Genomic DNA, 23485 nt, shown 5'->3' with positions numbered 1-23485 from the left:
TATTTATTTTAATATTTAAATACATTTACCAGATAAATATAAAATTTTATATTCACATCGAACACCACTAGTTATAAATAAATCACTAACAGTTACAATTCCGAATTATTTCATTTTGAAGAAAATAGAAATGTGAAAAGATAAGACTATTTTATTGGGATAAATTTAATATGAAGTGGCTTAGACGAATGCAGCGTAATATTTGCCATCAATTTTACATCATCAAGATCACCCACCGGTTCCAAATGAAAGTTATGCAATATATAAGCTACTATTACTTTTAGCTCGAGCATTGCAAATCTTTGACCTGCAAAAGTAAAGATAACTCAATTATTTATATTCTATTTTTTTTTATCTTTTTGCATTACTTACCGATACAGTTTCTTGGTCCAGCACTAAATGGGATATAGGAATAAGGATGACGGTTTTTTAAATTTTCTGGCAAGAATCTATCGGGATCAAAAACTTCGGGATTTGGCCAATATTCTGGATTTCTGTGGATGCTATAGATGTTTAAGTGACACATCGTGCCAGCCGGGATTAAATAATTTTCTGAAAATTAATATTTTTAGTTGCTTGATTTGAATGATCAAACGAAGATGAATCTAATATATAAATATATTATATACTTAGTTGCATATCCTCCGTCAAATAACGAAGTATAAGATGAACGCTTGGATATAAACGAAGTGACTCTTTCAAACATCTCTCTAAATACGAAAATTCTTGAAGCATTGGAATCGTCAAATTATAGTTTTCTTGCATAACCGTGTTAACCTCGTCTCTTATACGTTTCTATTCATGAACAAATGATTAATTATTCAAGGTAAATATCAAATGAATATTCATCGATAAATGTTGAATAATTCTTTAGCGATGAAAACATTACCTGGACATCTTTGTGTTTTGCAAACAGACTCAATGCAAAGCACAACGCCACTGCAGTAGTATCGTGACCCTACGAAGATTATTTCCTCAGTTTCACTAATTAGTCTAAATATATTAATATACTGGCACTTACCTCAAACATGAAAGTGTCGACTTCTTCTTGGATGCCTTCCACATCGATCATATTTCCTTTCACACAAGCGGCTATAAGCAGATCAAGCAGAGCAAGTTTCTTTTTGAACATCGGATCTGTGTCGGGAAAATTCGAATTATAATTTTATCGTGATTATAATTTTTTATTAGTAAAGAATGTGGAGAAAATACTTTTATTATTTTCCACGCGTTCTTCACAAGAGATTTCATTCTCATCCATTTCTTCATAATTATGCAAATATTTTCCATTAGTTTCTTCGTGAAATTGTATCCTTTCGGAAATTATCTAACACAAAAATGACAATTTCAAAGATCTGAATGGTTTAGTTTAACTAATAATAAAATGATTTATGTAACATACTTTTTTCGAAAAACTGTGTAACGTTTTCAATAGTTTCCTTTGTAATCGACCAGATGAAGAAAATTCAAATATAATATCGAGATAGACCCAAGGTCTTACAAATCTAATAAATGATAATTCTTTTTTAGATATATTTTCTTCTAACAGGCAATCGAATTTATTCCTATTAAAAGAATTAATAGTCACCTAGAAGCCATGATATCGCCGAAACTGTGAACCGCATCACGATAATTAGACTCTAAGTCGCCCCTCTGCTTCAAAGAAGTACCAAGAGCTGCTTCTATAAGTAAGCATTTGAAAATAATTTTTCTTTGTTAAATACCAATGATTAATAAAAAATACATCACAAACCACATATTATGTTAAGTGTATGTTGACTGATAAATTCTTGTAAATCTTTAACTACAGAACCTCCTTTTTCTTCCTCTTTTAAAGATGTTATAAGATACCGTGCTTCATTGTTTAAAGTGACAACGAAGTGTTTCAGGATATTAAAGTGAAAGGCTGGTGTCAATATCTTTCGACGTGTTTGCCATTTCTCACCTATCAAATGAAACATAAAACGTTAAATAATATTAAGCACGTTTACTGAATTTCTATTTGTCCAAACTATTACCTCCACTGGTTAGCAATCCGGTAGACAGCCAAGGTCTCAAGAAATGGTAAGCTATTCCTTTTTCAATATTTTTAGTGCTTCTCATAAGTACCTACGATCAATTTATATTATATTTACTTTTTTCCATAAAAATATATTGATAGTGAACATTCGAAATAAGAGAGAGAGAGAGAGAGAAAGAAGGAGAGAGGAAGAAACAGATAAAAAACGTATTCTACTCATGTCGCATAATAATTTACCTCAATATCATCCGGATGAAGTAAAACTACTACCCAAAAATAAAAGCACCAAATTTTGAAAATTGGATAAAATTTTGCACTCATATCCCAAATTCTTTGGAGGAGATGTTCTAAACAACAAATATTATATTTAGTGCTAAATAAGGACTGGATGGAGTAAGAATCACAAGTTAAAATACAATTCGTGTCGAACCTAGTTTGATTTAAATGCACTTTACCATTGTCAACGTGAAGATGATGTATATTTCCTATTATGGGATATTCATTTGGTCCTGGAATATTATTAAGTATTCTTCCCATTCTTCCATATCTTATGGAGCAATGCAGTAGAAATAAAATGAAAATTGAACCCAATGAAATAATAAAGAACATAATGTCTGTGGGAAAAATAAGATTAACTAAATAAACTCATTCGAATTGACTATTGTAATTAATTATTATGATTACTATCGAAGTTACTATCCTATGCAAACTTGAAAAAATATTTATTGTTCATGTATATTAATTATAGGTAAATGTAGAAAACAGTTAATGAAAATAATTATCTTACTGATGAAATGCGAAGAGGCTATATAAGATATAAATTCAATACTTTAATATTTCCATAATGCTATATTTTCGTTTTATTTCTCAATAGAAATTATGAAAATATAATCAATTTTCTCACATTTGTAATAGATTTAACAGTCAAATACAAAAATGAAAATACTGGAACCTTAGAAGAACATATTCAAAGTATATCATATTTCAACAGTAGAGACGAACATTCTAGATTAATAAAAATAGGACACAGTTATGTTACTACAATTTTAAAATGACAGTATAATGATATGAATGAAATTTTTCTAATTAATTCATACATTTTAATACTATTATTTAAAATATCTTACGTGTTTTTTAATGATTAATATAATTACTACAATCAAAGAAAAGTTTTAAAATGTATGAATCAAATCATTTTATTTTATTCATTTGATTTATTAGCGAACGCATTCGTACATGTAAACAATATTAACGATTCATTGAAATAGTATATAACAATTAAATGAAACAAAATAATTAAAAACAACAAACACGTTTCAACACACTTACCGTAATCTCTCGGAAAAAAGGACATTCAGCAACGTTTAAGTCTTATTAGATCTCTCTGTTCCGGTTAAATCTACAAGACGAATAAATAATTCTTATCGAATATTACTCTTATATACTTGAACAAATATCCATTAAATTACAAGAATTTGAAAAATACAATTAAGAAAAAATTTATCAATTCTATCATTAAATTCAATCATGTACTCAAAGCACAGAAACTTCCAATCTGTTCAAAATAAAGTATTTATATCATTATAATACATGACTTATATAATATATTTGTCAATTTCGCTGGTGGGCAAATTATTATAAATATTGATAACTAAATAATATAATGTGGTAATAAATATGGTAAAATTACATTTCGCGTAATTATCATGTATTAAGAATATTTTGAACGTAGTATTCAACTATAAATTATAATGCAGTGATAAATCAAAGGTCGAATAGATAAGAAATTTATTGTCAATAATATCAAAGTCGCAGAACTATTTTAAAATATATATAATATAAATATAAGATGAGATCTTTTTTAAAAATTTGATTCATTAGCAATTCAATGATACGAAAACGTATTATAAAGGGTAGATAGGAAATGTAAAAGCATAGATATAGATGTAAAAAGACAGAAACGACTAAGATTTAGATCAGCATTTTTTGTTAGTACAGTCAGTTTTTTCAACTTTTTCTCGATCTCAATTTCTGTTTCTGTTTTCTATTATTAGATTCAATAAAACAAAAGCAATTAAGTTAATTCGATCTCTTCTTCCAATCGTTCTTGTTTTTATTCGGTTGCATTTTCATATTACGTGAAACGTAGAACATAAACATTAATAAGTACGAATGATATCGTTAATAAACGATATTGATAATATGTTACGAGAATGTACACATGCTAGAACTACATAAAGCTATGATACATGAATTAGTAAGTATCAATGTAAGTATCCTATACTCCATGAGAAAAAATTTCTTAATAAAGATATCTAATCTCACCCATTTGCGACAAGCCGCTCTTCGAAATCGTTATCCATATTTGTTACTTATTTTTTTCAATTGATTTCTACATATGTATTCACCTATAAATATATTTATATCTCTTCTGTTGCCCTTTAACATCGATTTTATCTGTCGACTTAACATATGAGAAATCACTGCTTTATGCAGTTTTTTCCAAGATATGAATAATTTATTTCTTTCCCCTTTTAATGCTCTTGTACAAGTCAAATATTATTCTATGACATGAAATATGCATATAAGCAGATTTTTGAAAATCGGTAGTACTAAGGACGATTGTTTTTTTATTGTGTTTGGACATTTTTTGTCGAGTTGAAATTATTATTTCCAGTTGATTTTCTAGCTTGTTTATATCCCTAATATCAATTGAAAACAGCCTGAATTCTGTGATCCGTTGTTAATGCCAGGTTGTCTTTAATGATAATTTTTCCAATGATAATTTCTCATTTTTTCAGACAATTCAATACTGTTTCTGGACCCCACGTTATGTCGTATTTCTGTTGTACCAGCCTCAGTTTGGAGGCGTCTTTACAAAATCGTTTGATAGTGGCATTTTAATCAATATCTGGTCCCAAAACCAGGGCCACAATTGAACTAAACGTGTATTTTTGAAATTTCTGCTATAAATGGATCTGTCTGCATTAAACAATAAAATCTCCACCACCTCATGAGTGTTCCTTCATACTGATCTATTGATGGTTCGCTTAACAATGAATTGCTACTTTTAATGCCTCTGATGGCATTTCTCTTATTCTGTACGCTTGTCGGATAAGATTCCTGCCATCACAGAAAGCTGTCCATCAAAGAGTATAAAAGTTCCCCCCGTTGGAAGGGTATAATAATTGTTTATTAGGTTTAAAGATAGTTGGTTCTGATTTAAACATATTTATATAACGAGTGTATCAAATTTAAAAAGGCCAACTAAGATTGCCCCTCTATCATTCAAACTTAAGATTTTTCTCAAGATTTTTGAGATGAGGACAAAAAGCAAAAACCATAAGCTCCAGTTGACAGTGAATACGACAGCTGTCATCGCATCCAGATCTTTCTTCCACGAAATATATTTATTGCACTATGTGTTTACTCGAACAAGTCTATTTCCGGATTAGCAAATTTACTACATATTTTACTAAATGCTTCCTGACTTAACTCGTATTTGGTCTCTGGCTTTAGTCTCTTAGATACAAGATCTGCAATCTTATTTTCTTTAAATTGAACATACGAGTATAATATCCAGATATTTCTTGCCCCACATTATTTCCAGATTACTTTGGTCTATTGCTTAGTCTTTTAAATTGATTACCTCCCATAGGATTAATACAGCCAATCGGTGTTGTATTATCAATCCGTAAGAGAATATCTCAGTTTCGTCTATTATTTGCAAAACATTTTAAATTGAAGAAAGATCCAAATAATTCAAGATGATCAATTGGAGACTCCTTATCGACTTTATTCCAAAAACCATTTGTGCTTTGTCCATCACAATGGGCTGCCCATCTCATTAGCGACGCATCTGTAAATATTTCCAGAAAAAAACTCGGAAATATTTCCTTTTAGAAAAAATCTGCGATTAAGTTAAAAATCTGCGATAATCCCAAGGCAGATAAGCAAGCGCAGACCTTTTGCTGTTTTTTTACAAGTCTTTTATCTTTATTTATGATTAGCTCTAAAAGTGACGCTTTTATTTAAGCATTCATTTTTTGAAGTTCTAACGTTAAACAATTTTCGAAAGTTGGATACTTTCTAAAAAATCATTCGCGTTCCTCTATTCGAAGTACTTCTTTAAGAACGTCTTTCCAACGTAAGCATAAATCACTTTGAAATGCTAATGTTCTTTCCTTGTCACCATCCAAATGTTTTCCAAATGCTTCTGATTTATTTGGCACCGTTCCTTGATCTGTTTTCTCCGAAGTTTTTTGTCACTTGAATTTTCAGCTCCATTTGCAGTTACCTGCTAATCTTTAATTTGAGAGTCTGCAGTTACTGCTGGTGTTTAATCGTTCGTTGACCATTGTAAGCCAGCTGACTTTCCCACTGTCTTTTTAGCTATTTTTTGACTGGGATTGGGTAAATTTTTTAACATTTGCTCAGAATAAAATTAAAGTATCCTTTTATGTGCAATTTTTCATCTAACGACTTGTCACTATCTGATGACTCCGTTGACGAGTACTTTCTACCTACCATTGATAGAAAATTTTAATAATGTATCAAGGTTCTGATAATATCTAATTGTCCTTTTTTTTTGTTTTTTTTTTTTTTTTAGAAAAATAATAATAATATTATTATGAAATCTGTTCATCTGTCAGTATTATTTTTATAGATTATTATTTAACTTGTCAGTTCTTTTGGTTCTCGATCAAATAAATTATTTTATATCAATAAATTATGTAACTGACAATTATTTATGAGAGAAAACTTGTTCACTCTTAAATATAGGTACTTGATCTAATTACTGCAAAGTGTAAACTGAAAAACATCACAGTTATAGGTTATACATACTTTTTGCTTTAAGACGTTAATTTGTTCTTCTTGATCACTCAGATTTTTTTTGATACATTTCAATGATCTTATTAGATTATTATCATCGTTTTTATGATACTTTTTCTTTTTGTGTCCCATTTTTATATCAATTCTTATGTCTCTGAAAATTATTCTAATATGGTTTTTCGTGCACAATTAAAGAAATGATGTTATCGACCGAGCGCCATACAACAAGGAATGGTGGCGTGGCGGGAAAGAAGTTTATCTTTAAAAATGTGATGAGATTTGTACTTAGTAAGGGTACAACCTAATGATCGGACGAAGAGGTGCGGAATACAATTTCATCCATCGCAAATTCTACTATGTAAACCTAGAGTGCGTTTAAAACTTGAATAAAAGGTGGGTCTGAAAATCTTCTTCTCTCTCTGTACCAAAACAAGACGAATTCTTATGCATTTTACAATATGTATACACATATATTGGGCATTATTTATATCTAAATATACTATACATTCGACAACTGTTGTCCCCGCAAAGTCGAAATAGTTAATTGTTCATCAAAGACGACATCATTTGAAAACAATCCAACCATTATCTTTAATCCAAAATATAAGAATTAAATCACTTTCATTTATTAGTTTGATTTATTAGAAAATACACACCTTCACACGTAAACAATATTAAAGAAAACTTGCAATAATATATAACAATGAAACAAAAAGATTATTATACTACATTTACAGAATTCGCACTTATTCTCAGAAATATAACTGCTTAAGACAAAACACGTTCGATCATTGATTCGTTGTAACATGAAATGAATAATTCTCCAGGAATAATAGATAATATTAAAAGAATGTTAGCCTTGTATATTGATATATTCGTGCACAAATGCATGTTAAAAATTATAATTGATTCTAGATTTAAATAACACTGGATTTATAGTGTTAAATCGTGAAAATTTTGGCTCTTGATATTCTTATATCTATGTTTATATTCCATGAACTTTTCTTTTTTAAATACACTTATCTGGTAAGATACACGATAAATATGCTTGACGGATAACGGTAATGTATTTTTATAAATCAACACTTAACATGCAGATATCAATGGTCTTTAAGACGTAACCAGACATCGATCAGAATTGGAGATAGTAATTAAAATCCATGTTAAAATCAAATATATCGATGATTTTATTTATAAAGAATATATAAAAATAACAAGTAGGTATGTATAAAATGTTATTAATTAAAAATTCAATTCTTTTTAATTCAATGAAACGGTGAAAGATAGAAAGATAGAGTGAGTGAGTGAAAGAGAGAGAAAGAGAGAAAGAGAGTGAGAGAGAGAGAGATAAAGTGGGGGAAAGAATGATAGAAAGAATGAGAGAAAGGACATTTTTGAATCGTGAATTAATGGCTAGTATGATAACTAGAGTGACTTATACATATATGATATCCTCGTAAAAAAAATGACAGTTACATCTACACGCGAAGTTAAAGACATCTTTGATAGAAACATTCCCAGTGATGAAATTATAGTTTCCGCCACCCAGTTTCTTTTTTCTACTCTTCTTCCATTAATATTTATTCGCATAACAGTAATTTACATAACTGTAATTTTTTAGGACTCATATATAGACCATATAGGTAAATATTTTCGAATCGTTATCATTCAATTCTATTAATGTTAACTTAATTTGATTTTTCATTTTACGTCGCTAAATTTATTTCACACTTCAAGAACAATCTCTTAACTATTTAATGTGAAGATTACTTTTCTATTTCATCTATTTTTTTAATTCATATCTATCATTAAAACTGGTCCGATCGATTGTTTAATTCTTTTAGAACGAGAATAACAACAATAGGGCAACTACGTTCATCGAAGTTCTATTTCATCAGTAATAACTTTTCTCTCTCCTCCTCCTGTCTCTATTCCTCTCATTTTATCTCTCTCTTTCTCTTTTAATATAGTTTAATATATTTATTTGTTGCTAGCGTCGAATATTAATATATTATATAATATATATTAAAATATTATTCATAAGGTATATTATAATTTATATTAATTATTATTTGATTACAACAAATATTGATAAACAAATATTAATATCACTCGTTATTAAGGAAAACTTTCTTGCAAGCAAGATGGATTTAATTGGATGAAAAACACAGTATAAAATAATAAAAAATTTATTTCTTATTATATGCATTATTTATAATATTAATATATGGTTTCGTTGGCGCTGCAATTTTTGAAACATTCAATTAATTTATAATTAATTATGAATATATGCAATAAAATAAAGACTAAGAAATACTTGTTGTTAGTTGATGTTCGAACCACAACGGATTTTTAAGCTGTACATCAAGTACAACGTTGATTATAACTATCTATCTTTTCGACAGACATTATCGAAAAATTACCAAGAAATGCACTGAGTACATTTTGAAGAAAATGACTTCTAGGAAGATTCTATTTTATTGGTATAAATTTAACTTGAAGGGGCTTGGTCGAATGCAGCGTAATATCTTCCAACATTTTTACATCCTCAAGATTACTCAACGGTTCCAAATGAAAGTTATGCAATATATAAGCTACTATTACTTTTAGCTCGAGCATTGCAAATCTTTGACCTGCAAAAGTAGAGATAACTCAATTATTTATATTCTATTTTTTTTTTATCTTTTTGCATTACTTACCGATACAGTTTCTTGGTCCAGCACTAAATGGGATATAGGAATAAGGATGACGGTTTTTTAAATTTTCTGGCAAGAATCTATCGGGATCAAAAACTTCGGGATTTGGCCAATATTCTGGATTTCTGTGGATGCTATAGATGTTTAAGTGACACATCGTGCCAGCCGGGATTAAATAATTTTCTGAAAATTAATATTTTTAGTTGCTTGATTTGAATGATCAAACGAAGATGAATCTAATATATAAATATATTATATACTTAGTTGCATATCCTCCGTCAAATAACGAAGTATAAGATGAACGCTTGGATATAAACGAAGTGACTCTTTCAAACATCTCTCTAAATACGAAAATTCTTGAAGCATTGGAATCGTCAAATTATAGTTTTCTTGCATAACCGTGTTAACCTCGTCTCTTATACGTTTCTATTCATGAACAAATGATTAATTATTCAAGGTAAATATCAAATGAATATTCATCGATAAATGTTGAATAATTCTTTAGCGATGAAAACATTACCTGGACATCTTTGTGTTTTGCAAACAGACTCAATGCAAAGCACAACGCCACTGCAGTAGTATCATGACCCTACGAAGATTATTTCCTCAGTTTCACTAATTAGTCTAAATATATTAATATACTGGCACTTACCTCAAACATGAAAGTGTCGACTTCTTCTTGGATGCCTTCCACATCGATCATATTTCCTTTCACACAAGCGGCTATAAGCAGATCAAGCAGAGCAAGTTTCTTTTTGAACGTCGGATCTGTGTCGGAAAAATTCGAATTATAATTTTATCGTGATTATAATTTTTTATTAGTAAAGAATGTGGAGAAAATACTTTTATTATTTTCCACGCGTTCTTCACAAGAGATTTCATTCTCATCCATTTCTTCATAATTATGCAAATATTTTCCATTAGTTTCTTCGTGAAATTGTATCCTTTCGGAAATTATCTAACACAAAAATGACAATTTCAAAGATCTGAATGGTTTAATTTAACTAATAATAAAATGATTTATGTAACATACTTTTTTCGAAAAACTGTGCAACGTTTTCAATAGTTTCCTTTGCAATCGACCAGATGAAGAAAATTCAAATATAATATTGGGATAGATCCAAGGTCTCTTATATCTAATAAATGATAATTCTTTGTTAGATATATTTCCTTCTAAAAGACAATCGAATTTATTCCTATTAAAAGAATTAATATTCACCTAAAAACTACGATATTGCTGAAACTACGAACCGCATCACGATAATTAGACTCTAAATCGCTCCTCTCCTTCAAAGAAGTACCAAGGGCTGCTTCTACAAGTGAGCATTTGAAAATAATTTTTCTTTGTTAAATATCAATGATTAATAAAAGATACACCACAAACCGCATATTATGTTAAGTGTATGTTGACTGATAAATTCTTGTAAATCTTTAACTACAGAACCTCCTTTTTCTTCCTCTTTTAAAGATGTTATAAGATACCGTGCTTCATTGTTTAAAGTGACAACGAAATGTTTCAGGATATTAAAATGAAAGGCTGGTGTCAATATCTTTCGACGTGTTTGCCATTTCTCACCTATCAAATGAAACATAAAACGTTAAATAGTATTAAGCAGGTTTACTGAATTTCTATTTGTCCAAACTATTACCTCCACTGGTTAGCAATCCGGTAGACAGCCAAGGTTTCAATAACGTGTAAGGTAGACTTTTTTCAATATGTTTAGTGCTTCTCACTAGTACCTGCGGTTAATTTATTTTATATTTTCTCTGTTTCATAAGAATATATTGATATTGAACATTCGGAATGAGTGGAAAATAGAGAGAGGTAATGATAGAGAGTGAAAGAAAGAGAGACTGAGATAGAGAGAGGAAGTGAGAGAATGAGAAAGAGAGAGGCTGTGAGAGAATGGGAAAGAGAGAGGGAGAGAGAGAAAGAAAGAGAGGAAATGAGATACAGATAATGCGTTTTCTTTTTTTGTTCCCAAATTATTTACCTCAATATCATCCGGATGAAGCAAAGTTACTGTCCAGTACCCGAAGGACCATAATTTGTAAATTGGATAAAATTTTGCATTTGTTGCCCAAAGTTTTGCAAGATTATTTTCTAAAATAAAATAATAAATTTTATATTAAGTAAGAAATGCATCGAATTGAAAGAATTTTACTTTCGAAAGAGCTTACCATTGTCAAGTAAAAAATAATGTACATTTCCTATTATAGGATATGCATTTGGACCCGGAATATTATGAAGAATTCTTCCCACTCTTCCATATCGTATAAAGCAATGCAGTAGAAATAAAATGAAAATTGAACACAATGAAATCGTAAGGAACATTATCTGTGGGAAAATTAAAATTAACTAAATAAACTCATTCGAATGTACTATTTTATACAAACTTGAGAAAATTTTCGTTGCTTATATATATTTACCTAGTTAAATGTAGCAAGCACTCTACAAAAATAATTATTGTATTGCTGAGATGTGCAAAGAAGCTGTATAACAGATAAGTGCTATACTTTAATATTCCCATAATGCTATATGTTCGTTTATTTTTTTCATTAGAAGTTATGAAAATATAATAAATTTTCTCGCATTTGTAATAGATTTAATAGACAAACACAAAAATGAAAATATTGTAAGATTAGAAACACATTTACAAAGTATATCATATTTCAACGGTAGAGACGAACATTTTAGATTAATAAAAATAGGACACAGTTATGTTACTACAATTTTAAAATGACAGTATAATGATATGAATGAAATTTTTCTAATTAATTCATACATTTTAATACTATTATTTAAAATATCTTACGTGTTTTTTAATGATTAATATAATTACTACAATCAAAGAAAAGTTTTAAAATGTATGAATCAAATCATTTTATTTTATTCATTTGATTTATTAGCGAACGCATTCGTACATGTAAACAATATTAACGATTCATTGAAATAGTATATAACAATCAAATGAAACAAAATAATTAAAAACAACAAACACGTTTCAACACACTTACCGTAATCTCTCGGAAAAAAGGACATTCAGCAACGTTTAAGTCTTGTTAGATCTCTCATGTTCCGGTTAAATCTACAAGACGAATAAATAATTCTTATCGAATATTACTCTTATATACTTGAACAAATATCCATTAAATTACAAGAATTTGAAAAATACAATTAAGAAAAAATTTATCAATTCTATCATTAAATTCAATCATGTACTCAAAGCACAGAAACTTCCAATCTGTTTAAAATAAAGTATTTATATCATTATAATACATGACTTATATAATATATTTGTCAATTTCGCTGGTGGACAAATTATTATAAATATTGATAACTAAGTAATATAATGTGGTAATAAATATGGTAAAATTACATTTCGCGTAATTATCATGTATTAAGAATATTTTGAACGTAGTATTCAACTATAAATTATAATGCAGTGATAAATCAAAGGTCGAATAGATAAGAAATTTATTAATAATATTAAAGTTGCAAAACTATTTTAACATATATATAAAATAAATGTAAGATAAGGCCTTTTTTAAAAATTTGATTCATTAGCAATTCAATGATACGAAAACGTATTATAAAGGGTAGATAGGAAATGTAAAAGCATAGATATAGATGTAAAAAGACAGAAACGACTAAGATTTTGATCAGCATTTTTTGTTAGTACAGTCAGTTTTTTCAACTTTTTCTCGATCTCAATTTTCTGTTTCTGTTTTCTATTATTAGATTCAATAAAACAAAAGCAATTAAGTTAATTCGATCTCTTCTTCCAATCGTTCTTGTTTTTATTCGGTTGCATTTTCATATTACGTGAAACGTAGAACATAAACATTAATAAGTACGAATGATATCGTTAATAAACGATATTGATAATATGTTACGAGAATGTACACATGCTAGAACTACATAAAGCTATGATACATGAATTAGTAAGTATCAATGTAAGTATCCTATACTCCATGAGAAAAAATTTCTTAATAAAGATATCTAATCTCACCCATTTGCGACAAGCCGCTCTTCGAAATCGTTATCCATATTTGTTATTCTTATTTTTTTCAATTGATTTCTACATATGTATTCAGCTATAAATATATTTATATCTCTTCTGTTGCCCTTTAACATCGATTTTATCTGTCGACTTAACATATGAGAAATCACTGCTTTATGCAGTTTTTTCCAAGATATGAATAATTTATTTCTTTCCCCTTTTAATGCTCTTGTACAAGTCAAATATTATTCTATGACATAAAATATGCATATAAGCAGATTTTTGAAAATCGGTAGTACTAAGGACGATTGTTTTTTTATTGTGTTTGGACATTTTTTGTCGAGTTGAAATAATTATTTCTAGTTGATTCTCTAGGTTGTTTATGTCTCTAATATCAATTGAAAACAGCCTGAATTCTGTGATCCGTTGTTAATGCCAGGTTGTCTTTAATGATAATTTTTCCAATGATAATTTCTCATTTCTTCAGACAATTTAATACTGTTTCTGGACCCCACGTTATGTCGTATTTCTGTTGTACCAGCCTCAGTTTGGAGGCGTCTTTACAAAATCGTTTGATAGTGGCATTTTAATCAATATCTGGTCCCAAAACCAGGGCCACAATTGAACTAAACGTGTATTTTTGAAATTTCTGCGTTAAATGGATCTGTCTGCATTAAACAATAAAATCTCCACCACCTCATGAGTGTTCCTTCATACTGATCTATTGATGGTTCGCTTAACAATGAATTGCTACTTTTAATGCCTTTGATGGCATTTCTCTTATTCTGTACGCTTGTCGGATAAGATTCCTGCCATCACAGAAAGCTCTCCATCAAAGAGTATAAAAGTTCCCCCCGTTGGAAGGGTATAATAATTGTTTATTAGGTTTAAAGATAGTTGGTTCTGATTTAAACATATTTATATAACGAGTGTATCAAATTTAAAAAGGCCAACTAAGATTGCCCCTCTATCATTCACACTTAAGATTTTTCTCAAGATTTTTGAGATGAGGACAAAAAGCAAAAACCATAAGCTCCAGTTGACAGTGAATACGACAGCTGTCATCGCATCCAGATCTTTCTTCCACGAAATATATTTATTACACTATGTGTTTACTCGAACAAGTCTATTTCCGGATTAGCAAATTTACTACATATTTTACTAAATGCTTCCTGACTTAACTCGTATTTGGTCTCTGGCTTTAGTCTCTTAGATACAAGATCTGCAATCTTATTTTCTTTAAATTGAACATACGAGTATAATATTCAGATATTTCTTGCCCCACATTATTTCCAGATTACTTTTGCTCTATTGCTTAGTCTTTTAAATTGATTACCTCCCATACGATTAATACAGCCAATCGGTGTTGTATTATCAATCCGTAAGAGAATATCTCAGTTTCGTCTATTATTTGCAAAACATTTTAAATTGAAGAAAGATCCAAATAATTCAAGATGATCAATTGGAGACTCCTTATCGACTTTACTCCAAAAACCATTTGTGCTTTGTCCATCACAATGGGCTGCCCATCTCATTAGCGACGCATCTGTAAATATTTCCAGAAAAAAACTCGGAAATATTTCCTTTTAGAAAAAATCTGCGATTAAGTTAAAAATCTGAGATAATCCCAAGGCAGATAAGCAAGCGCAGACCTTTTGCTGTTTTTTTACAAGTCTTTTATCTTTATTTATGATTGGCTCTAAAAGTGACGCTTTTATTTAAGCATTCATTTTTTGAAGTTCTAACGTTAAACAATTTTCGAGAGTTGGATACTTTCTAAAAAATCATTCGCGTTCCTCTATTCGAAGTACTTCTTTAAGAACGTCTTTCCAACGTAAGCATAAATCACTTTGAAATGCTAATGTTCTTTCCTTGTCACCATCCAAATGTTTTCCAATTGCTTCTGATTTATTTGGCACCGTTCCTTGATCTGTTTTCTCCGAAGTTTTTTGTCACTTGAATTTTCAGCTCCATTTGCAGTTACCTGCTAATCTTTAATTTGAGAGTCTGCAGTTACTGCTGGTGTTTAATCGTTCGTTGACCATTGTAAGCCAGCTGACTTTCCCACTGTCTTTTTAGCTATTTTTTGACTGGGATTGGGTAAATTTTTTAACATTTGCTCAGAATAAAATTAAAGTATCCTTTTATGTGCAATTTTTCATCTAACGACTTGTCACTATCTGATGACTCCGTTGACGAGTACTTTCTACCTACCATTGATAGAAAATTTTAATAATATATCAAGGTTCTGATAATATCTAATTGTCCTTTTTTTTTGTTTTTTTTTTTTTTAGAAAAATAATAATAATATTATTATGAAATCTGTTCATCTGTCAGTATTATTTTTATAGATTATTATTTAACTTGTCAGTTCTTTTGGTTCTCGATCAAATAAATTATTTTATATCAATAAATTATGTAACTGACAATTATTTATGAGAGAAAACTTGTTCACTCTTAAATATAGGTACTTGATCTAATTACTGCAAAGTGTAAACTGAAAAACATCACAGTTATAGGTTATACATACTTTTTGCTTTAAGACGTTAATTTGTTCTTCTTGATCACTCAGATTTTTTTTGATACATTTCAATGATCTTATTAGATTATTATCATCGTTTTTATGATACTTTTTCTTTTTTTGTCCCATTTTTATATCAATTCTTATGTCTCTGAAAATTATTCTAATATGGTTTTTCGTGCACAATTAAAGAAATGATGTTATCGACCGAGCGCCATACAAGGAATGGTGGCGTGGCGGGAAAGAAGTTTGTCTTTAAAAATGTGATGAGATTTGCACTTAATAAGGGTACAACCTAGTGATCGGACTTAGATTTGCGAAATACAATTGCGTCAGACATCAATCAGAATTGGAGATATCTTATTCAAATCGATGTTAAAAACGAATATATCGATGATTTTATTTATAAAGTATTAGTATTATGATTATAAAAAATCTCTTTTTCTCTTTTAATATAGTTTAATATATTTATTTGTTGCTAGCGTCGAATATTAATATATTATATAATGTATATTAAAATATTATTCATAATATATACTATAATTTATATTAATTATCATTTGATTACAACAAATATTGATAAACAAATATTAATATCACTCGTTATTAAGAAAAATTTTCGTGCAAGCAAGATGGATTTAATTGGATGAAAAACTCAGTATAAAATAATAAAAATTTATTTCTTACTATATGCATTATTTATAATATTAATATATGGTTTCGTTGGCACTGCAATTTTTGAAACATTCAATTAATTTAAAATTAATTATGAATATTTGCAATAAAATAAAGACTAAGAAATACTTGTTGTTAGTTGATGTTCGAACCACAACGGATTTTTAAGCTGTTCATCAAGTACAACGTTGATTATAACTATCTATCTCTTCGACAGACATTATCGACAAATTACCAAGAAATGCACTGAGTACATTTTGAAGAAAATGACTTCTAGGAAGATTCTATTTTATTGGTATAAATTTAACTTGAAGGGGCTTGGTCGAATGCAGCGTAATATCTTCCAACATTTTTACATCCTCAAGATTACTCACCGGTTCCAAATGAAAGTTAAGCAATATATAAGCTACTATTACTTTTAGCTCGAGCATTGCAAATCTTTGACCTTCAAAAGAAGAGATAACTCAATTATTTATATTCCATTTTTTTTTATCTTTTTGCATTACTTACCGATACAGTTTCTTGGTCCAGCACTAAATGGGATATAGGAATAAGGATGACGGCCTTTCAAATTTTCTGGCAAGAATCTATCGGGATCAAAAACTTTGGGATTTGGCCAATATTCTGGATTTCTATGGATGCTATAGATGTTTATGTTACACGTCGATCCAGCCGGGATTAAATAATTTTCTGAAAATTAATATTTTTAGTTGCTGGATTTGAATGATAAAACGAAGATGAATCTGATATATAAATATATTATATACTTAGTTTCATATCCTCCGTCAAATGACGAAAGATAAGATGGACGCTTGGATATAATCGAAGTGACTCTTTCAAACATCTCTCTAAATACGAAAATTTTTGAAGCATCGGAATCGTTAAATTATAGTTTTCTTGCATAACCTTGTTAACCTCGTCTCTTATACGTTTCTAATCATGAACAAATGATTAATTATTCAAGGTAAATATCAAATGAATATTCATCGATAAATGTTGAATAATTCTTTAGCGATGAAAACATTACCTGGACATCTTTGTGTTTTGCAAACAGACTCAATGCAAAGCACAACGCCACTGCAGTAGTATCGTGACCCTACGAAGATTATTTCCTCAGTTTCACTAATTAGTCTAAATATATTAATATACTGGCACTTACCTCAAACATGAAAGTGTCGACTTCTTCTTGGATGCCTTCCACATCGATCATATTTCCTTTCACACAAGCGGCTATAAGCAGATCAAGTAGAGCAAGTTCCTTTTTGAACATCGGATCTGTGTCGGAAAAATTCGAATTATAATTTTATCGTGATTATAATTTTTTATTAGTAAAGAATGTGGATAAAATACTTTTATTATTATCCACGCGCTCTTCGCAAGATATTTCATTCTCATCCATTTCTTCATAATTATGCAAATATTTTCCATTAGTTTCTTCGTGAAATTGTATCCTTTCGGAAATTATCTAACACAAAAATGACAATTTCAAAGATCTGAATGGTTTAGTTTAACTAATAATAAAATGATTTATGTAACATACTTTTTTCGAAAAACTGTGCAACGTTTTCAATAGTTTCCTTTGTAATTGACCAATTGAAGAGATTCCAAATATAATATCGGAATAGGCCCAAGGTTTCACAAATCTAATAAATGATAATCCTTTTTTAGATATATTTCCTTCTAACAGGCAATCGAATTTATTCCTATTAAAAGCATTAATAGTCACCTAGAAGCTACGATATTGCCGAAACTACGAACCGCATCACGATAATTATACTCTAAGTCGCCCCTCTCCTTCAAAGAAGTACCAAGGGCTGCTTCTACAAGTGAGCATTTGAAAATAATTTTTCTTTGTTAAATAGCAATGATTAAAAAAGGATACATTACAAACCGCATATTATGTTAAGAGTATGTTGACTGATAAATTCTTGTAAATCTTTCACTACAGAACCTCCTTTTTCTTCCTCTTTTAAAGATGTTATAAGATACCGTGCTTCATTATTTAAAGTGACAACGAAATGTTTCAGGATGTTGAAGTGAAAAGCTGGTGTCAATATCTTCCGACGTATCTGCCATTTCTCCCCTATCCAATGAAACTTAAAACGTTAAATATTATTCAGCACGTTAAATAAATTTTGATTCATTCAAACTATTACCTCCACTGGTTAGTAATCCGTTAGATAGCCAAGGTCTCAAGAAATGGTAAGCTATTCCTTTTTCAATATGTTTAGTGCTTCTCACTAGTACCTGCGGTTAATTTATTTTATATTTTCTCTGTTTCATAAGAATATATTGATATTGAACATTCGGAATGAGTGGAAAATAGAGAGAGGTAATGATAGAGAGTGAAAGAAAGAGAGACTGAGATAGAGAGAGGAAGTGAGAGAATGAGAAAGAGAGAGGCTGTGAGAGAATGGGAAAGAGAGAGGGAGAGAGAGAAAGAAAGAGAGGAAATGAGATACAGATAATGCGTTTTCTTTTTTTGCCCCCAAATTATTTACCTCAATATCATCCGGATGAAGCAGAGTTACTGTCCAGTACCAGAAGAACCAAATTTTGTTAATTGGATAAAATTTTGCATTTATTGCCCAAAGTTTTGCAAGGGTACTTTCTAAAATAAGATAATAAATTTTAAATTATGCAAGAAATGCACCGGATTGAAAGAATTTTTCTTTCGAAGGAGCTTACCATTGCCAATGAAAAAATGATGTATATTTCCTATTATGGGATATGCATTTGGTCCCGGAATATTATGAAGTATTCTTCCCACTCTTCCATATCTTATAAAGCAGTGCAGTAGAAAGAAAATGAAAATTGAACACAATGAAGTCGTAAGGAACATTATCTGTGGGAAAATTGAATTTAACTAAATAAACTCATTCGAATGTACTATTGTATGCAAACTTGAGAAAACATTCATTGCTTATATATATTTACTTAGTTAAATGTAAAGTTTTTTGTAATTTTATATAACAATAGAATGAAACAAAATAATTAAAGACCACTTTCGTGTTTTACACTTATTTTAGTTGCTCGGAAATTGATCCGTTCACCGTTAAAATAGAATTGTTAAGTCTGTTCGATTGCTAAATTGGCATATATGTAACGATTAATTCTGAAAGACTAATAAGATAATTCTTATCAAATATTACTCTTATATATTGGTATACACTGCTATATACTGGTATTTACTGGTATTCATATGCGTTTTAAAATAAGATTTCGTAATACATAATTCCAAAAATTTTCATGAATTCAGTATTAAAAATCATGATCATGCACTGAAAGTGTAAACTTCCACTTTTCTTGAAGAACTATTTCTATACTTTTATTCTACATAAATGTTGCCAATCTCCCAAACACATGAATCTTTATATATGCGTTCATCCCGAAATAAACATGATAAATTTGCATTACGTATAATTTGTATAAATCAAGATTTATTGAATATTTTATTCAAAAATCATTTATATTGTAGACATAGATTAAACATTGATTAAATTAGGTTTTTCCTCGCTATTATGCTAAATACGTGTCTCGCAAAATTAATTTACAAATATATATAATATAGATATATATATATATATATAAAATGGTCCTGATTAATCATTCGATTCCTTACTAATTCGATGAAATGGAGAAAGAAAGATAGGTGGATAGAAATTGTAGAGAAACATGGAGGTAGAGATAGAAAGAAAGAGAAAAAGTCTAGAATTTATTCGGCTTTTCTCTTCAACCAAGTCAGTTTTCCCTACGTTTTCTCTTTTTTCTCTCTGTTTGTTTTCTCTTTTATTCAACTCGATAGAAACGTACAATGGAATCAACAAAAACATAACTCGTATTATCTTCTTGGTATTCATTTACATTCTGCTTCATTTATTTATATTATATAAGACATACAATGCTACAATCAACATATATAGTTGTAATGATGATTAGTATCGCTAATGAATTATATTTATAGAATTGTAAAATGAGTACATGCTCAAATTATCGTTAAGGGGTGATATACATAGGACTATTTCCTGATCAAAATAACTTTCATACTATATATGTTATAAGCTTTTATGTCACTTCATTAAATAGTCAAACAAGATAAAAGCATAAAAGATATATTATCAGTTTATATATATATATATATATATATATATATATATATATATATATATATATCACTCTGCTTCAAACAATTCTCGATTGCAAACATATCGCATTATATCTATATTTTCTTTTGTTTTAACAAAAAAGCCGAAATATATTAATTGTATTATCGAGTACATGTCGATTTTTGAAGATTGTCCTTTACGCTTGTTCTTATGTCCCACTGTTGAATGTGTTTGATTCCATTGTTCGCTAGTTTTTTTTTCACTACCTTTGACGTCAATCATGCACAATTTCTAATTCGATAATGCTAATATGCGATTATGTTCTGTCCATTTCTTCTTTTGCTACATTTTATTGTCCGGTTCGTAATATTGTTTAGTTGACCTATTTAAAGCATTGCTTGTTAAATTCATTTATAAAATTATTTAACGTTTTAAATTTATTTAACGTTAAATAATTTTTCAACATACGTTACATAATTTGAAATTTGGTGACGATTATTGCAAAATATGTGAATACTACTTTCCGTGTCTAAAGAACTTACAAAAAAATTAAGGCTCTGGATAGATATATATGCATATGTATTACAGCAGAATTCGAACACAGATATCTTTTTATTTCCTGAACAAATACTCTATCCTACTGAGCTATCCAAGATACCTCAGGACAAAGTTTTCCCACTAATTTTTACAAGCACTGAAAATAAAAGCAATAATTAAGATATTTAGCAATCTAGGGTACTATATATATCATATATACTACAAATATCACCGGATGATTTGTCAACACGCAATAGTATGCCGGTATCAGTACGAAGGGTTTCAATGTAGAACTCTTTTCGCAAGTATTCCTTTCCTTCTAACCATTACTATATCCGTGTTTTGCTGTGTAAAGTTTTCTTAACAACTTGAGAAGTGCCGATGTAAGTCCTGTTAGGCGTATAGCCCCAGCGCGCATTTCTTTTCTTGTCATTACCCAAAATGTGGAGGAATATCTGAACTTGTTGATAAAAAAATGTATTCAAGTTATCTTTTGGTCAAACATTCATACCATTAATTACAAGAACGAGTTCGCACAATTCGATAGTTTGACTGTTCGATAACAGTTGGCACACTTATATCACTAAACATCAAGAATGATATATATAAACAAAATGATATGTATGAAATGATATATACAAGACATAATATGACAAAGATATCCAAAGTGTATCGACGATAGCGTTCTTTTTATCTTTATCTATATCTATATAGTGTAAAAATTCATGAGAATATTTGGTTTCTTCGGATATCTAGAACTAAGATTCGAAACTGGGTCTTTCACTTTCAAGGTATTTTCAATCCTCTAATTATACTAATTGAGCTATCCAGGTTTTGAAATCATACTTCTCATAAATACCTTTTAAACAGCAATAGAAAATGTTTATTTATGTGTGGATATGTGTGTATAATCTATGTACTATAAATGTAAGTATATGTATATTTGTATATATACATATTTGAGTGTAGTAATATATGTACGTATATATACTTTGTGTGTATATACTCATTCGAAATATACGTATATATATATGCATGCATATTTACTATAGATTATATATATGACATAAATCTATATATATACTATACATATACATATTATTTATGTTCACACATCTTCATATGTACATATATCACTGGTTACGTCAGCGCATCTAATAAAAATTATGTAATTAGAAATTTTACAAAATATATGCATGTATATACGTTTAATTGTATTTGTGTATAGACGTGTATGTATACTTATAAACATATGTACATATATTGGGAAGATTTCGCCGTCGTCTAAGATCTTTTTTTGCACGTTCGAGATCGGCATCGTTTATAGGATCCCGAATGATAACAAAGATTAGCGATCGGCCGATAAATTGAAACAGAACGAATCAGTTTATCGAGAACCATTGTAACAGAAACATCATTTTAAATATCTATTAAAATCTATTTGAACATATATTATATTTTTGTCTCCGACCTAAAAATTCTTCATAAATGTCATAGAAAAGGCGGCCATAAATTCGTATATATTTACGTCATGCTTGCAACTATACATATAATTATCCTAATATTTATTATTTATTAATATCTTCATCTTTAACATGATATAATAAAGAACTGATCAAAGAATCTGTATAGTAGACGCCATTTACTGAAAAGTTACGTATAATTTTATGAAATTTTTCGTGGAAATTTTCAAAATGTTTTTGTGTTGAGTTTGTTGAAGATAATTTATAAACTTTAATCAATTAATAATTCATCAAAATAACGGTATATTCAATATATTTCAATATTTTCTCTCTCGACATCTTCAAGAAGTTACCTTTCTGAATAATTATGATGAATAAACGTTCTGTATCTTAAATGTAATAGTTCGACGAATAAATGATTTATTTCTTAATCGATTGGTTTTATGTAATAAATTAGTTCATTTCTATCTTTCTGATAAATCGACAGAAATTAAATTACATTCTTTTGATTATCGAAATTAGATTCTTTGACTTCTTTACTTTAGATATTGGTGATGGTTTAGATAAAAATAAATTACAATGAAAAGAATGTCAACTTTCATCCGAATTATATAATTCATTTTCGTAAAC

At 29.1% G+C, this 23485-nt stretch overlaps 3 protein-coding genes and 1 long non-coding RNA gene across 10 annotated transcripts; 1 reads left to right on the top strand and 3 right to left on the bottom strand.

Moving 5' to 3' along the window:
- Nucleotides 1-133: 133 nt before the first annotated feature.
- LOC124428199 (cytochrome P450 4C1-like) lies at nucleotides 134-7056 on the bottom strand. Of its 6 annotated transcripts, none has more exons than XM_046972017.1 (15): nucleotides 6866-7056; nucleotides 4346-6543; nucleotides 3350-3419; nucleotides 2476-2634; nucleotides 2258-2367; nucleotides 2019-2109; nucleotides 1754-1945; nucleotides 1589-1682; nucleotides 1403-1505; nucleotides 1213-1327; nucleotides 1022-1137; nucleotides 890-958; nucleotides 630-795; nucleotides 373-552; nucleotides 134-307 (listed from the first exon to the last, which is right to left on the bottom strand). In XM_046972017.1, the coding sequence occupies exons 3-15, from the start codon at nucleotides 3372-3374 to the stop codon at nucleotides 147-149; spliced, it is 1581 nt and encodes a 526-aa protein (XP_046827973.1). In that variant the 5' UTR covers nucleotides 3375-3419; nucleotides 4346-6543; nucleotides 6866-7056; the 3' UTR covers nucleotides 134-146. The 6 variants fall into 6 exon arrangements, with proteins under 6 accessions (XP_046827973.1, XP_046827976.1, XP_046827977.1 ...); XM_046972020.1 differs by having other exon boundaries at nucleotides 1403-1439; XM_046972021.1 differs by having other exon boundaries at nucleotides 2476-2567.
- On the top strand, nucleotides 1571-2304 carry LOC124428203. Its single transcript, XR_006943106.1, has 3 exons — nucleotides 1571-1688; nucleotides 1838-2064; nucleotides 2162-2304. It is a non-coding gene; the product is annotated as an uncharacterized LOC124428203 (long non-coding RNA).
- A 1970-nt stretch (nucleotides 7057-9026) lies between the features above and the next one.
- Nucleotides 9027-16259, bottom strand: LOC124428200 (cytochrome P450 4C1-like). Of its 2 annotated transcripts, XM_046972025.1 has the most exons (16): nucleotides 16084-16259; nucleotides 13563-15763; nucleotides 12568-12638; nucleotides 11980-12042; nucleotides 11731-11887; nucleotides 11544-11653; nucleotides 11199-11289; nucleotides 10934-11125; nucleotides 10769-10862; nucleotides 10583-10685; nucleotides 10393-10507; nucleotides 10202-10317; nucleotides 10070-10138; nucleotides 9810-9975; nucleotides 9553-9732; nucleotides 9027-9486 (listed from the first exon to the last, which is right to left on the bottom strand). In XM_046972025.1, exons 5-16 carry the CDS (start codon nucleotides 11882-11884, stop codon nucleotides 9326-9328), a joined length of 1551 nt encoding a protein of 516 aa, XP_046827981.1. In that variant the 5' UTR covers nucleotides 11885-11887; nucleotides 11980-12042; nucleotides 12568-12638; nucleotides 13563-15763; nucleotides 16084-16259; the 3' UTR covers nucleotides 9027-9325. The 2 variants fall into 2 exon arrangements, with proteins under 2 accessions (XP_046827981.1, XP_046827980.1); XM_046972024.1 differs by lacking the exon at nucleotides 11980-12042.
- Nucleotides 16260-16735: 476 nt separating this feature from the next.
- Nucleotides 16736-19857, bottom strand: LOC124428201 (cytochrome P450 4C1-like). Its single transcript, XM_046972026.1, has 12 exons — nucleotides 19438-19857; nucleotides 19251-19360; nucleotides 18906-18996; nucleotides 18641-18832; nucleotides 18476-18569; nucleotides 18290-18392; nucleotides 18100-18214; nucleotides 17909-18024; nucleotides 17777-17845; nucleotides 17517-17682; nucleotides 17260-17439; nucleotides 16736-17194 (listed from the first exon to the last, which is right to left on the bottom strand). The coding sequence occupies exons 1-12, from the start codon at nucleotides 19589-19591 to the stop codon at nucleotides 17034-17036; spliced, it is 1551 nt and encodes a 516-aa protein (XP_046827982.1). The 5' UTR covers nucleotides 19592-19857; the 3' UTR covers nucleotides 16736-17033.
- Between the last annotated feature and the right edge of the window lie 3628 nt (nucleotides 19858-23485).

The sequence above is a fragment of the Vespa crabro genome, chromosome 11 (assembly GCF_910589235.1).
Source record: "Vespa crabro chromosome 11, iyVesCrab1.2, whole genome shotgun sequence".
Lineage (NCBI taxonomy): Eukaryota > Metazoa > Arthropoda > Insecta > Hymenoptera > Vespidae > Vespa > Vespa crabro.
The sequence above is the reverse complement of the archived record's forward strand: the minus strand, read 5'-3'. Positions and strand labels throughout refer to the sequence as shown.

Coding starts and splice junctions, on each gene's coding strand:
- LOC124428199 (XM_046972017.1), bottom strand. CDS start 3,374: ATGTCCTTTTTTCCGAGAGATTACG. Junction 1,506..1,588: donor GGCGATATCATGGCTTCTAG/GTGACTATTAAT, acceptor ATCATTTATTAG/ATTTGTAAGACCTTGGGTCT. Junction 308..372: donor TGGACCAAGAAACTGTATCG/GTAAGTAATGCA, acceptor TTACTTTTGCAG/GTCAAAGATTTGCAATGCTC.
- LOC124428200 (XM_046972025.1), bottom strand. CDS start 11,884: ATGTTCCTTACGATTTCATTGTGTTCAATTTTCATTTTATTTCTACTG. Junction 11,126..11,198: donor CGGATTGCTAACCAGTGGAG/GTAATAGTTTGG, acceptor TTCATTTGATAG/GTGAGAAATGGCAAACACGT. Junction 10,139..10,201: donor TCGACACTTTCATGTTTGAG/GTAAGTGCCAGT, acceptor TAATCTTCGTAG/GGTCATGATACTACTGCAGT.
- LOC124428201 (XM_046972026.1), bottom strand. CDS start 19,591: ATGTTCCTTACGACTTCATTGTGTTCAATTTTCATTTTCTTTCTACTG. Junction 18,997..19,250: donor TTCATCCGGATGATATTGAG/GTAAATAATTTG, acceptor AATTAACCGCAG/GTACTAGTGAGAAGCACTAA. Junction 17,846..17,908: donor TCGACACTTTCATGTTTGAG/GTAAGTGCCAGT, acceptor TAATCTTCGTAG/GGTCACGATACTACTGCAGT.